Below are 15,732 nucleotides of genomic sequence, written 5' to 3' on the forward strand. Positions count from 1 at the left end.
TTGTCAGAAGCCATGAGGGCAGAATGAAATCCCAGCAGGTGGGGTAGCAGAACAGGAGAGGCAGAGAAAGGCCAAGTGGAAGGCAGCAGGGTACAGGGCAGCATTGGCAGAAGAGCAACGATCTTGGGGGATCCGGCCAGGTGGAAAGGGAGCTGGAGGCAGGGAGAGGAAGGAGGCAGGCAGAGATCTGGAGAATCATGGCAGGGATGGGCCCGCACACATGATTCACCCCACCTCCTGGCACCCACGGGAGACCTTCAGCACCCCGAGGCCTCTCTCTGCCTCCGCCCCTTGCTCCTCCACAGTGCCGGCTGCCCGACCCTCGCCCACCCAGGAGCAGGTGGCGGGTGCCTCCACGCTCCTCTCCCACCAGGCTTCCTGGACGCACAGCAGCTCACACGCGCGACCGACGGAGGCACCGAGCTCCCGGCGCTGTGTGCTGGTGGTGCGTGAAGTCGGGCATTGCTGGGAGGGATCCTTCCTTGCCACAGGGACCGGCTGCTCCTTGCTGGAGGCAGCTGCCTGTGGTGGAAGCCCCTTCCCTTCCCTTTTCCCTTCCCCTTCCCCTTCCCCTTCCCCTTCTCTTCCCTCCTAGGCCAGCTGGCAAGGGCAGGCAAGGGCAGGCAGCCCCCTCCCCAGCTAGAGCCCTTGGCCCAGCAGGGCCAGCCCCAGCCTCAGGCGCTGCACAAAGAGCTGCCCTGGCCCTTGCCCACCTCCAGCCTTTGGAAAACCTGGGCTGCCCAGCCCCAGCCTCATGGCACCCACCTGGGCTGCCCAGCCCCAGCACACAGCTGGGAAGCTTTGTTCCTTCAGGCACATCACAAAGTCGAGCAGGGACTTGGCTACAACACTCAGTGCCCAAAGTTTCCACCATGAAACCTCCCTCAGCGGCACTTTCACAGCCCTGATAACACTGGGGCTGCAGACTCGCCCAGCCACCTAAACAGTCCTAACAACACCTTACGTCTGCCTGGCTGTCTACCAGAGTCCAGCTTCAAAAGAGGGCAGGGGGAGCAGAAGGATGGCCCAGAAACCCCCCAGGTCAGTGCAGTGGGGGGATCTCGTCCCCAGCCCCAGCCATCCTCCGCCTGTTACCTACAGGGATGTGGCATCACCGGGAGAGGGTCCGAGCATCGGTACCGGCTGCGAGCACCCAGGCTGCCTGGGCTCTGCTTTGTTCTTCATTCCCGCAGCCCCAGTCCCTGCTTCTTGTGTGTCCCCCACCCCTTCTCATGCCCTGCCGGGTTCGGCTACCCTTCCACCCCACTCCCGGCACCCTCCCATCCCACCCCACCCCAGCCAACAGTCCCTGGCTCTGCTACAGTACCAAAACCACGGAGCAGCAGCAGCCACAGCAATCAATATTGCTAAATATCACCCTAAAAGAGCCCCAGGTTGGGAAAGTCTTTCTCCACTCAGAAGGTTCCTCTGCTGCTGCACCTAAAGCCACTCGGTTACCAAGATGCTTTCGCACACTCAGCCCCATCCCCAAAAGAAGCAACGAGCCGCAGCCGCCTGTCCCGAGTGCCCAGCGAGGAAGGGGATTAGGGAAAGACAAATCACTCTTGCTCCCAACAGGATTGTGTGGTGTAGAAGGATGCTGAGAGAGCAGGGGCATCCTGGGGACAGGGGGTGCTGGCAAAGTTTGGGGGTGCCCAGAAGGAAGAGAAGGGGGTGCCTGAGTTGTGAGTGCCCCCCGCCTCCGCCCCCCACTCCCCGTGCTCATCCTGCAGGGAGCTGCCCCCAGGCTCCTGCTCCAACCACTGCTCCAACTGCGCTGGCTGCAAATGCCCTTCGTGGGCAGGCAGGAATCAGGACAAAAAGCCCCCAGGAACCAGCATGGCCACACTCCATGGTCACCCACAAAGCTTTCTTGAAGGCCATGGTGCTGTGCCTGGGCAGGGTGGGCTTGGGCAGGGCAGAGAGGGACATGTGCTCCTGCGGGATGGAGGAGAGCGGGGAGTGTCTGCAGAAGGGCAGGTCTGGACCAGAAATGGCTCCCCTGGTGCAGAACCCTGCTCTGCCCCACTTCCCCTCTCCAGCATTTATTCCAACTTCGTTACAACACTCTAAAGGAAAGGAAATATTCTAAATCCCCTGCAGAAAGAAAAGTCACTCACTAGACAGGCACGAGCTGCAGGAGGCACCAGGCTGCCCAATAAATCCAACCTTTGTCTAGTTTCCAGTGCCGAATAACTGACTATGGGAGTGACTTCAGGCTCCTTCCCCCCACACAATGAGCTGAGGTTCTGCAGCTTTGAAACCAAGAGGGTAGCCACAAAATACCGTTCTAACCACAAAAAAAGGAAGAGAGAAACCGCTTTCTCATGTTAACTCTTCCAGTTCTCTCCCCCATCCCGATGGAGGGGACTCAACAAGCGGCTGTGTGGTGCTCATCTGCTGGCTGGGGTAAAAACACGACACCACCCAAAACCATGGTTGGATGGTCTCTCCATTGAACAAGTGTGATAGGAAAGTGAAGATCTCAACCCCACTCTCAGCAGTGATAAAAGTCACCAGCCCCTGTGTGCAGTCCAGACAGACCCAGAATCTCCTGGGGACCCAGCCCAGGGACAGGGGAGGAGAGGTGAGAGACACATAGTGCCCTTCGCAGTGCCCCAGTCCCCAGATCCCTCCTGCAGGGCTCAGGTCCGCATCCCCCTTCCTGTCCACAGAGTCCCTGGCCACCCCCACAGCCCACCAGGAATCACCTCCCACCTCCCCCTTCACCTCCACCCCCCAGCAGTGCCTCCCCTCCCTGAACCCCTCCTGGCCCAGCACACAGCACCGAGTGTCAAATCTCTCAGGGGTGTCGGGCAGGTCCTGCCGTGCTCTTCCCCTTCTCACACTTCTCCCATCCGCTGACAGGACAAGTTGGGAATGAGCTGAGTTTGGCTGATTGGGGATTTCAAAGTGAAAACGTCCAGCCCCTGCTCCCAGGCCAAAGGTGCCAGCCCCAAAAGGGATGCCTGGCTGAGACCTTCCTCAGCGGCCCTCGCACAGCCCCACTCCCATTGGGGCTGCGGCCTCCCCTCACCACCCAACAGCCCCCGACGTCTCTCTCTCCCCAACAGTCCTGTCCATACAGGTCAGGACTTAGAGATCAGGAGAGGGAAGCCAGCAGACAGCCACAGGGCAAAGGACCTTGGAAGAGCCCTGGGGGGCAGAGCAGAGGGACACACTGCAGACAGAGACAGCTTGCTGCACAGACACAGAGGCAGAAATGCATTTGTCAGAAGCCATGAGGGCAGAATGAAATCCCAGCAGGTGGGGTAGCAGAACAGGAGAGGCAGAGAAAGGCCAAGTGGAAGGCAGCAGGGTACAGGGCAGCATTGGCAGAAGAGCAACGATCTTGGGGGATCCGGCCAGGTGGAAAGGGAGCTGGAGGCAGGGAGAGGAAGGAGGCAGGCAGAGATCTGGAGAATCATGGCAGGGATGGGCCCGCACACATGACTCACCCCACCTCCTGGCACCCACGGGAGACCTTCAGCACCCCGAGGCCTCTCTCTGCCTCCGCCCCTTGCTCCTCCACAGTGCCGGCTGCCCGACCCTCGCCCACCCAGGAGCAGGTGGCGGGTGCCTCCACACTCCTCTCCCACCAGGCTTCCTGGACGCACAGCAGCTCACACGCGCGACCGACGGAGGCACCGAGCTCCCGGCGCTGTGTGCTGGTGGTGCGTGAAGTCGGGCATTGCTGGGAGGGATCCTTCCTTGCCACAGGGACCGGCTGCTCCTTGCTGGAGGCAGCTGCCTGTGGTGGAAGCCCCTTCCCTTCCCTTTTCCCTTCCCCTTCCCCTTCCCCTTCCCCTTCTCTTCCCTCCTAGGCCAGCTGGCAAGGGCAGGCAAGGGCAGGCAGCCCCCTCCCCAGCTAGAGCCCTTGGCCCAGCAGGGCCAGCCCCAGCCTCAGGCGCTGCACAAAGAGCTGCCCTGGCCCTTGCCCACCTCCAGCCTTTGGAAAACCTGGGCTGCCCAGCCCCAGCCTCATGGCACCCACCTGGGCTGCCCAGCCCCAGCACACAGCTGGGAAGCTTTGTTCCTTCAGGCACATCACAAAGTCGAGCAGGGACTTGGCTACAACACTCAGTGCCCAAAGTTTCCACCATGAAACCTCCCTCAGCGGCACTTTCACAGCCCCACTGACACAGGGGCTGCAGACTCACCCAGCCGCCTAAACAGTCCTAACAACGCCTTATGTCTGTCTGGCTGTCTACCAGAGTCCAGCTTCAAAAGAGGGCAGGGGGAGCAGAAGGATGGCCCAGAAACCCCCCAGGTCAGTGCAGTGGGGAGATCTCATCCTCAGCCCCAGCCATCCTCCGCCTGTTACCTACAGGGATGTGGCATCACCGGGAGAGGGTCCAAGCATAGGTAGCTACTCCAAGCACCCAGGTTGCCTGGGCTCTGCTTTGTTCTTGGTTCCCACAGCCCCAGCCCCTTCTTGTGCATCCCCCACCCCTTCCCATGCCCTGCTGGGGTTGGCTACCCCCAGCCCCTCTTCCCAGCACCATCCCATCACATCCCATCCCACCCCATTATCCCCGGTTCCACTGCAGCACCAAACCTCAGAGGAGCAGGACCAGGTCACAGCAATCAATATTGCTAAATAACATTTTAAAAGAGCCCGAGGTTGGGAAATTCTTTCTCCACTCAGAAGGTTCCTCTGCTGCTGCTTTTAAAGCTGCTCAGTTACCAAGATGCTTTCGCACACTCAGCCCCATCCCCAAAAGAAGCAACGAGCCGCAGCCGCCTGTCCCGAGTGCCCAGCGAGGAAGGGGATTAGGGAAAGACAAATCACTCTTGCTCCCAACAGGATTGTGTGGTGTAGAAGGATGCTGAGAGAGCAGGGGCATCCTGGGGACAGGGGGTGCTGGCAAAGTTTGGGGGTGCCCAGAAGGAAGAGAAGGGGGTGCCTGAGTTGTGAGTGCCCCCCGCCTCCGCCCCCCACTCCCCGTGCTCATCCTGCAGGGAGCTGCCCCCAGGCTCCTGCTCCAACCACTGCTCCAAGTGCGCTGGCTGCAAATGCCCTTCGCGGGCAGGCAGGAATCAGGACAAAAAGGCCCCAGGAACCAGCACGGCCACACTCCATGGTCACCCACAAAGCTTTCTTGAAGGCCATGGTGCTGTGCCTGGGCAGGGTGGGCTTGGGCAGGGCAGAGAGGGACATGTGCTGCTGCGGGATGGAGGAGAGGAGAGCGGGGAGTGTCTGCAGAAGGGCAGGGGCTGTCCGGGGCTGCGGTGGGGATGGAAGGGGGGCAGAGGGTGCAGGAGGTGCTGTCCCTCAGGCACAGTTCGGTTTCTTCTGTCTCCACCCAAAACCAGGGTCGGATGATCTCTCCATTGAACAGGGCTGGTGGGAAAGTGAAGATCTTGACCCCACTCTCGGCATCGATGAAAGTCACCAGCCCCTGTGTGCAGTCCAGACAGACCCAGAATCTCCTGGGGACCCGGCCCAGGGAACGGGGACAAGAGGTGAGAGACACAAAGTGCCCTTCCCAGTGCTGCACCCCCCAGATCCCTCCTGCAGGGCTCAGGTCCGCATCCCCCTTCCTGTCCACAGAGTCCCTGGCCACCCCCACAGCCCACCAGGAATCACCTCCCACCTCCCCCTTCACCTCCACCCCCCAGCAGTGCCTCCCCTCCCTGAACCCCTCCTGGCCCAGCACACAGCACCGAGTGTCAAATCTCTCAGGGGTGTCGGGCAGGTCCTGCCGTGCTCTTCCCCTTCTCACACTTCTCCCATCCGCTGACAGGACAAGTTGGGAATGAGCCGAGTTTGGATCCAGGGTCACCACGTCTGCAGGGGACAGGAGGGGGCAGAGCTGCGTCGTGGGCAGGGTTTGAGCACCCTGGGGCCAGGCTCTGCCCCGCGGGGCAGCACACGGGGCATCTCCTTCCTCCTAGAGATGCCCATGACGGGGCCGGCCCCAGCACGGCCACGGCCCAGCTGGGTCCCCTGGGAAAAGGCAACGGTGGGGCTGCAGCCCCAGCAGGGAGGAGCAGCATGGGGAGGCAGTGGCTGGGTCTGGGCAGTGCACGGGCTCTCAGGGGGGTGGCAGAGGGCTCCTCTTGGCCCCAGGGATGCCACTCACAATGCCTTGGAAAGGCAAGAAAACAGGCTGGAGAACAGGCTAGTGCCCTGCTCGGGGGTGTCTGAGTCACCAAACACACCCAGGCACGGCCAGTCCCGGGCACTGCCCAGCCCAGATGCCCCTTGCACACAAGCACAGGGAGGAGAACCACCCAGAATGGCACTAAAATACGGGATTACCTGGATTCTGGGGAAGCAGAAACTTTCTCCAGGCTACAAGGAGAGACAAGAGCTGGTCACATCCCCCAGCCGGTCCCCAGCATCTCTGGGCAGGGGCGAGGGTCCAGGCGTGGGCTGGTGTCCCCGAGCTGCCCACCCTGCCAGGCACATCGCCTTGGGCTTTCCCAGAGCTGGAGGATGCAGGGATGGAGAGGATGGGCAAGGAGGGAAAGGGCCGAGCACAGAGTGTCCAGGAGAGCACCCAAACCATGACAGAGCTCACAGAGACTCACCATTCAGTCCTGCAACTGTTTTCTCTGGAAAGCAAAACCAAAAGCAATAAGTGATCAGAGGGGACAGGTTGTCATCCAATGGCTGCTCCCACAGGAGCAGAAAGTGCTTGGGCAGATCCCCAACTCTTTCCCTGGGGAATTGGAAAAGACCACCTTGCTCCTGGGAAGGGCTCCCTGCCCTCCTATCCCCCCGTCAGCCCACCCAGGCACTCTGGACTTAAGCCTGACTCAAAGATTGAAGGCTCAGCCTGCTTGAAGCTAACTGAATACCGGGAAAACATCCGGAAATTGCTGCTCCAGATGAAGGATCAGCAAGGCACAGCTTCGAGCAAGATTCTCATGACTGGGTAGAATAAGGAGACTGTTTGACCGTGCCACCAAAGAGCCAAGGGACATGAAGGGCGAAGAGTGGAGGACATCCCTTTCCATAAGTACCAGCGTGGTAGAGGGGAGACCTGCAGCTGGGTCTCTAGTCCCCACATTGATCTTCATTACTTTCCATGGGGCAGGACATGTCCCATACCCAGTGCAGCCCCCAAACCCAGAGCTCTCCTGCTCCATTTTGGGCTCTGTCAACCCAGATGAATGGCCAGAGAATGGTGAAGAGCCATCCAAACCCAAGTCCCTCCCAGGGGGGCTCCTTTGCCTGGAGGTTTTGCTGGGGGAAGGGGCCAGAAGGACTCACCCAGCTCTCGGGACTGCAGCACTGAAAAGCAAAGGCAGAGGAAGAGGGGGTCAGGACAGCAGCTGGCTTCATCCCTGGGAACATCTCAAGAGGGTCTCTTGCACCTTCCCATCAGCCAGAGATGGTCTGGCCCTGCTCCCTGTCCTGCCTCCCACACCCCACCGTGTCCTTGTGTCCTTCCTTTTTTTGCCCAAAGAGCTTTTTGGTGAAGGCAAAATATTCTTCTGACACCACTTACCTTTCCTTCTCCACAGATAAGCACCGAGGCCAAGGAACACAACTGAAAGCACGAGGAGCACACCAAGGAGCACAGCCACACCAACCATCCAGGGACGGGCATTGTGGAAAAAGGGAGCTGAGAAACAAAACCATCAGCAGGAAAAGGGATGGTTTTAGAGTCCCGTGTTTGAGCAGAAGAAGAACAAAAAGACAAATGCCCCAAAGCTCGAGCTCACAAGCCCCTTGTCCTGGGAGCCCTGGCCTCAAGGGGACATAGTCCTCTCTGTCCCCTTCAAATACCAATGCTCACCTGAATCGCACGAGGCTCTGGTTCTCTCGTGCACGAGAACCGCTGTGAAGGTGCACACCCCTCCCGTCCCCCCACACCCCACACCTTGCACCAGGAACCCCAGATCAAAGCAGCTCAAAGCAATGCAGCAAACCCCAGCCCTGCTGCCGGCGCCTCAGGGTCTGGCTGCCATCATTGCACCTGAGATGTGCAGGGACGTCTCCTGCTCCTGGTTGAGGCGGCTGTTCCTGACCACGCAGGACAAGTTCCCACGTCTGTTCCCAGTCACAATGATGATGCCTTCAATGTCAAACAGGTCCCTCTCATCCGAGGAATGTCTCTGGGAGACCGAGGGGAGACACTGCCCATTGGGATCTTTCCACAGCACCTCCGGTCGTGGGTACCAGCCGGCCGATCGACACACCACCCGGATGCCTCCGTCCTCGTAAGCCTCGAGGGAGAGCTGAGGGACAGAGCCTGTGGCTGGGGAAGATCCCGTGGTTGGGGTCAGTGTGGGATGGACTCAACTCAAACACGATGACCGAATCCAATAGCAGACACATCACAGGTCCCACCAGGGCTGGGGGACTGTGCACAAAAACCACCCCAACCTGTGCAGGAACTGCAGAGCATTGATGCCAAACAACCCCAGATCTCCCACAAAACAGCCCAGCAGAGCAAGACCCAGCTGCCGAGCTTCAGCGCCTCAAGGCAGCATCAGCACCCACCCGTCTTTGTTCAAGAAGCCCCAACACTTCCAGACAACGGGCCAGGTCTCCTACGGCACAAAGGGCAAAGCCAAAGCAAAGATCCAGCTGCTCAGAGCCAGGAAGAGGTCTCTTCCCAACTCCACACCTAACAGCGTCAGGTCCCAGCCTTGGCTTGGCTGGCAGCCCCAGCTCTGAGCCCAAGGAGCTGCTCAGCACCTCGTCCCCACGGCCTTCACAACATCACCAGGACACCCTTCGCAGGCACCGCACACACCCAGCAAAGCCACCACATCCATGTGGCTCTGCCCCAAAACCACCTCCAGCACCACCTGCGTGCTCCCTCCTGGGCGGGCACTGCAAGCAACAGCCCCCTCACACCCCACCTCTTTCAATGGCTCCTCTCCTTCGGCACCCCATCCACACACCTGAGGATGGGACAGAGCTCTGGGAGGGACACACAAACCCAGGGACACACAAACCCAGGGACACCCGCACCAGCCCCTGCAAACACCGCACCCACCACAAACCTGCCACCTCCAGATTCACTGTAGCTTCTCCATAAGAGGCACCATCTGTCACAGTGCAGACGTACTGACCATCGTCAGAGGGTCTCAACTCAGAGATTCGCAAGTCCAGGTGTCCGCGGGAGAGACCATCTCTGACCAACTCTGTCCTCCCAACATATTCCTCCATCTGCTCCCTGAACAGGTCCTCTCTGTTTTGGTAGTGGTGCACCGTTTCAGAGACCTGTTGCCGGATCCACCTGATATCCAAGCTCCGAGCATCCATGCTGGGGGACAAGTGACATGGCAGCACAACATCCTGCCCCACAGTGACTTGGAGAGAGTGGCCTGGTCCCACCACACTGAAGTTAGCTTGGTGACGGAGAAGGACACAGAGACACGGAGATTGCGCCTACGTTAATTTAAGGTCATTGCATGGCAAGGGGTGAGCTTGGCGTGAACTTGGTGCACGCTCCGTCCCATAGGCGTTGCTTTGCCTTCCCTGTGGTCCAAAGACCCTGGAGAAAGTGGCGAGGGAGTGGGAGGACTGGAAGGAGAAGGAGGTTTCCTGGGAGTGGGAACCTGCTCCAGAAAACGACCTCCACCCCAGCCAGCCCTGCTGCAAGCCAGAAACGTTTGAGGGGAGCGGTGCAGGACGGGACCGAAGGTGCCCCCAGGGCAAGGGACGTATTGCAGAAAGAGCCCAAGGGAAAGCCAAACCCATGCGGGGCCCAGCTCTGTGCTCAACTCCCCCCACCCCTCAGCAGCTCCCCTGCCCCACAGCTGCCACCCAGAGTGGGCAAAACCCCCCGCCAGCCCTGCAGGATCCCTACCTGATCCCAGCCGTAGGACGTGGAGAGTCACCAAATAACTCAGGAGGCCCCCGGGGCTCACGGGGAGCCACATCTGCATGCGGAGCTGGAGAAGAGGGAGGGGAAGGGAGGCAGAGGGAGGGCGATGGGGGGTTACAGCTGCTGGAGAGGGGATGGGGAAGAAGGGCTGCACCTGCCCCCAAACAGGCTCTAGAAATCCCACCAAACCACCTGCACCAGCACCCTGATGGCAGAACAAACTCTTGCTCCGGGGCAGGACGGGACCAGACACGGCTCCCCTGGTGCAGGCCCCTGCTCTGCCCCACTCTCCCTCACCATCATTTATTCCAAATCCATTGCGAGACTCTAAAGGAAAGGAAATATTCTTTATTTCCTCTGGAAAGAACAGTTACTCACCAGATGGGCACCGGAGGCATCAGGCGGCTCAGTTTCCATTTCAGAATTACGGCTTGTGGTGTGACTTCAGAGCCCATCCCACGCAAAATGAGCTGAGGTTCTGTGTCTATCATCAAGTCATGAATCAAAATATAAACCTGCAAGCAGGAACCAAGCAGAAAACAGCAAAGGGAAACCTCAGCCTCCCCATTTCGGGGAACACCTCCTACCTGTGTCATAGCCCCGGGGCAGGCGGGTGATAAAGTTGTGGGCACCCACACGGGTGGCTGCCACTGCCACCTGCGCCCGGCTCCAGCTCTCCGGCCCGTAGGCGATGTTGCCCTGGAGTGAGCGGGAGAAGAGCACCAGCTCCTGGGGGACGGCGGCCACCTGCGGCACAGGGGACGGTTGGGGACATGGTGGGGATGTGGGGGGGACATGGTGTGGCAGTGGGGGTAGATGGTGGGGACATGGCTGGGGACGCTGCAGGGACCTGGTGGGGATGGCTGGGGACATAGAACCATTGCATCACAGACTGGTTTGGGTTGGAAGGGACCTCACAGCCCATCCAGTTCTAACCCCCTGCCATGGGCAGGGACACCCTCCACTAGCCCAGCTTGCCCAAAGCCCCTTCCAACCCGGCCTTGAGCACTTCCAGGGATCCAGGGGCAGCCACAGCTTCTCTGGGCAACCTGTGCCAGGGCCTCACCACCCTCACAGGGAAGAATTTCTTCCTAATCTCATCTCCATCTCCCCTCCTGCAGCTTAAGGCCATCACCTCTCAAACCTCTCAAGGTCCCTCTGGACAGCATCCCTTCCCTTCAGCGTGTTGACCGCACCACACAGCTTGGTGTTGTTGGCAAACTTGCTGAGGGTGCACTCAATCCCACTGTCCATGTCACCAACAAAGACGTTAAACAGTGCCGGTCCCAATACCGACCCCTGAGGAATGCCACTTGTCACTGGTTTCCACTTGGACATTGAGCCATTGACCACAACTCTTTGAGTGTGACCATCCAGCCAATTCCTTATCCACCGAGTGGTCCATCCGTCAAATCCATGTCTCTCCAATTTAGAGACAAGGATTGTCATGTGGGACAGTGCCAAATGCTTTGCACAAGTCCAGCTAGATGACATCAGCCACTCTCCCTTCTCCACCAACACTGTAACCCCATCAGAGAAGGCCACCAAATGTGTCAGGCACGATTTGCCCTTAGTGAAGCCACGTTGGCTGTCACCAATCACCTCCTTGTTTTCCATGTGCCTGAGCATAGTTTCCAGGAGGATCTGCTCCATGATCTTGCCAGGCAAGGAGGTGAGACTGACCGGTCTATAGTTCCCCAGGTCTTCCTTTTCTCCCTTCTGAAAAATGGGGGTTCTGTTTCCCCTTTTCCACTCAGTGGGAACGTCACTGGACTGCCAGGACTTCTCAAATATGATGGAGAGTGGCTTGGCCACTTCATCCACCAGTTCCCTCAGGACCCGCGGATGCATCTCATCAGGTCCCATGGACTTGTGCACCTTCAGGTTCCTTAGGTATTCTCGAACCTGACCTTCTCCTACAGTGGGCGGTTCTGCATTCTCCCAGTCCCTGCCTTTGCCTTCTGTGACCTGGGCAGCGTGGCTCGAGCCCTTGCCGGTGAAGACTGAGGCAAAAAAGTCATTGAGAACCTCAGCCTTCTCCATATCCCAGGTAACCAGGTCTCCTGTTTCATTCCGGAGAGGGCCCACATTTTCCCTCATCTTCCTTTTATCACTGATATACCTATAGAAAGTTTTCTTGTTGTCCTTAACATCCCTGGCCAGACTAATTTCTACCAGGACTTTGGCTTTCCTAACCTGATCCCTGGCTGCTCGGGGAGTTTCTCGGTATTCCTGCCAGCCTACCTGCCCTTGCTTCCACCCTCTGGAGGCTTCCTTTTTTGTGTTTGAGTTTGCCCAGGAGCTCCTTGTTCATCCATGGGGGCCTCCGGGCATTACTGCCTGACCTGCTCTTTGATGGGATGCATCACTCCTGAGCTTGGAGGAGGTGACCCTTGAATAGCAACCAGCTTTCTTGGGCCCCTCTTCCCCCCGGGGCTTTGTCCCATGGTATTCTACCAAGCAGGTCCCTGAAGAGGCCAAAACCCACTCTCCTGAAGTCCAGGGTAGTGAGTTTGCTGTGTGCCCTCCTCGCTGCCCCAAGGCTCTTGAACTCCACCATTTTGTGGTCACTGCAGCCAAGGCTGCCCTTGAGCTTCATGTCCCCTACCAGGCCCTCCTTGTTGGTGAGAAAAAGGTCCAGCATGGCACCTCTCCTCGTTGGCTCCTCTGTCACTTGGAGGAGGAAGTTATCATCAACGGCTTCCAGGAACTTCCTGGATTGCTTGTGGCCTGCTGTGTTTCCCCTCCAACAGATTTTGGGGTGGTTGAAGTCCTCCCTAAGGACCAGGGCTTGTGAACGTGAGACTGCTTCTATCTGTGTATGGAGGGCCTCATCCACTGGGTCTCCCTGTTCAGGTGGCCTGTAGCAGACACCCCCCCCTCCCCCACTATGAAGAAGGTCTCCTGCTCTGAGGCCAACATAGCTGGTCACTGAGAAGAAGGGCTCCTGCTGTAAGCTATGTGGATGGTTGCATCTCTCATACCATCTTCATACGAAAGCTTAGGAAGTGTGGGTTGGATGAGTGGACAGTGAGGTGGGGCGAGAACTGGCTGAATGGCAGAGCCCAGGGGGTTGTGGTAAGCAGCACAGAGTCTAGTTGGAAGCCTGTAGCTAGTGGTGTGCCCCAAGGGTCAGGGCTTGGTCTGCTCTTATTCAACATAATCATCAATGGCCTAGATGAGGGGACAGAGTGGACCCTCAGCAACTTTGCTGATGATACACAACTGGGAGGAGCGGCCGACACAGCAGAAGGCTGCGCTGCCATTCAGCGAGGTCTGGACGGGCTGGAGAGTTGGGCAGAGAGGACCCAAACGAAATTCTGCAAGGACAAGTGTAGGGGAGGAATAACCCCAGGCACCAGTAGAGGTGAGGGGTTGACCTGCTGGGACACAGCGCTGCAGAGAAGGACCTGGGGGTCCTGGTGGACAACAAGCTCTCCATGAGCCAGCAGTGTACTCTCGTGGCCAAGAAGGCCAATGGTATCCTGGGTAGTGGCTTCTCTGCTGTCTGCTACTGGGGTTCCGCAGGATTGCAGGAGAGCCATACCCAAGAGGCGTGCCTCAGTTTCCCTACTGGGAAGGGCCATGTGGGATTCCCGTGGTGCCAAGCCCAGTCCTGGGGCACAGTCCCCTCGGGGAGAAACCCTGCGCTGCCCATCGCCGGTGGTGTGGGTTGCTGGGGCCAAATCCCTGGGACAAGCCCTGAGGAGCAGGAGGAGGAGGGGGAGGGGGAGGAGGAGGGAGTGGGCCGGTGGTGGGAATGACGGTCGGGCGCTGCAGAGAGAGGTCAGAGCTCGCCCGCCGTGCCGGATGCACCGGCACCCACTGCCGCCCATGTGGGTGCTGGGGGTGCTGGGGCTGGTGCTGAGCTGCTAGGGGGCAGGTAGGATGTGGGGGAACAGGGGCGTGCAGCAGGTTTGGGGGGGGGTCCAAGCCCTGGGGACCCTGCCCACCCCTGCGTCCCCCTCGTAGGCGCCTTCCTGGTGCACGTGGCCAGCTCCTGCCCGCTGGCAGCCAATGGCTCCACGCTGGATTTCAACTTGGCCCTCGTCTTCAACAAGAACCCGCTGGTCTGCTACGACCCCGATGCCCGGCGCTTCGTCCTCTGCGACTGGAGGCTGCTGCGCCCCGTCGCCACCCAACTTGCCGCCGTCCTCAATAACGGCACCGCCTGGGTGCAGCGCGCCGAAGCCCGGCGTCGGGCTTGTGATGACCTGACCCCCCCCAATGCTGGACCCAGACAGTGATGTGGAGGAGTGAGCACGGGGGCTTTGCACAGGGGCATCGTGCACAGGGGCTTTGCACGGGGACGTGGCGTACGGTGTGGGGTGGGGTGTTGCACGGGGATGTTGCATGGGGGTTGCATGCGGGTATTGCACGGAGCATTGCATGGGGATGGTGCATTGCACGTTGCACGAGGACCGTGCACGGAGCATTGCAGAGGGATGTTGCACGGGGACATCGCATGGGGACATCGCATGGGTGGGGAGGGGGCTCACTGACCGTCCCCCCTCCCCGCTCCAGCACCACCCCAAGCCCGCATCATCCCCTCCAAGATGGGCAATGCCCGGGCGCCCGTCCTCCTCACCTGCCACGTCTGGGGCTTCTATCCCCCCGAGGTGACTGTCATCTGGCTGCACAACGGGGACATCGTGGGCCCCGGTGAGCACCCCCCCATCTCCGCCATCCCCAACGGTGACTGGACCTACCAGGCGCAGGTCACCTTGATGGTGGCCCCGGTGGCCGGAGACACCTTCACGTGCTCAGTGCAACATGCCAGCCTGGACCGGCCCCTCCTGGAGGTCTGGGGTGAGTTGTGCGGGGGGACGGGACACCCACCCAGACCCCTGGGTCCTCACCACGTCATTGCTCACCCCCACCATGTCCCCACAGGTGCCAGCTTGTCCCCAGGGCTGATGGTGAAGGTGGCCGCGGCCACCGTGCTGATGGTGTTGGGGCTCAGCACCTTCATCGCCGGCCTCTACCAGTACCGGGCCAGGCCACCGGCACCGGGTGAGTGGTCAGGGGGGACGGGGATGGGGACAGTGGCCGGGGGGGGACAGGGACAGTGGCCTGGGGTGACACAGAGCCTCCTCACTCCCTCTACTCCCTCTTGCAGGTTACACTCCCCTCCCCAGAGACAACTCCCCTGCAGGTAACGGCACATCCAGCCCGTCCCTGTCCCCTGTCCCCAAGGGGCATGTCACCCCTTCTGCCACCCCGTGTCCCCCCCAGGCAGCATCTGAGGACCCCCAGGACCGTGACCTCCTGGCCCCAATGACCCCCCGGTGTCACCATCACACCGGGGGTGACACTGCAGTGCCAACAATAAAGATGCTGCGTGGCAACGGGGCGGTTTTGTACAGGGGAACCCATGGTGTCCCACTCAGGGGACACACACCCACACTGTGGCACGAGTGGGGCTGGGTATGAGTGGTGGCACGTGTGTCAGGCACAAGCGATGCCGGGCACGAGGGACACCAGGCACAAGCGATGTCGGGCACAAGCAATATCAGGCGCGAGGGACACCAGGCGCAGGTAGGGCCAGGCACAAGAGATGCCCGGTGACAGAGATGCCACCATAAGGGACGCTGGGCACAAGCGGTGTCGGGCTGTGGTGGGTTGACCCTGGCTGGAGGCCAGGAGCCCCCCAGAGCTGCTCCATCACTCCCCCTCCTGTACTAGACAGGGCAGAAAAGTGTAACGAAAGGCTGGTGGGTCGAGAGAAGGACAGGGAGAGATCGCTCACCAATTACCATCATGGGCAAAACAGACTCAGAGGAAAAAATTCATCTAATTTATTACCAAGCAAAAGAGAGTAGAGCAATGAGGAATAAACCCAAATCTTAAAACACCTCCCCCCACCCCTCCCTTCTTCCCGGGCTCAACTTCACTCCCCCATTCTACCTACTCTCCCCCAGCACCACAGGGGGATGGG

The 15,732-nt window shown here is 59.7% G+C and overlaps 1 protein-coding gene and 1 pseudogene across 1 annotated transcript; one reads left to right on the forward strand and one right to left on the reverse strand.

Moving 5' to 3' along the window:
* Positions 1–225: 225 nt before the first annotated feature.
* On the reverse strand, positions 226–7,098 carry LOC129198241 (ohanin-like). The gene is made up of 5 exons (XM_054807397.1): positions 7,061–7,098; positions 6,266–6,423; positions 5,634–5,791; positions 2,599–2,712; positions 226–378 (listed from the first exon to the last, which is right to left on the reverse strand). Exons 1-5 carry the CDS (start codon positions 7,096–7,098, stop codon positions 226–228), a joined length of 621 nt encoding a protein of 206 aa, XP_054663372.1.
* A 6,530-nt stretch (positions 7,099–13,628) lies between these two features.
* LOC129198242 (HLA class II histocompatibility antigen, DM beta chain-like) lies at positions 13,629–15,065 on the forward strand (annotated as a pseudogene).
* The last annotated feature ends 667 nt before the right edge of the window (positions 15,066–15,732 follow it).

The sequence above is a fragment of the Grus americana genome, chromosome 32 (genome assembly GCF_028858705.1).
Source record: "Grus americana isolate bGruAme1 chromosome 32, bGruAme1.mat, whole genome shotgun sequence".
NCBI lineage: Eukaryota > Metazoa > Chordata > Aves > Gruiformes > Gruidae > Grus > Grus americana.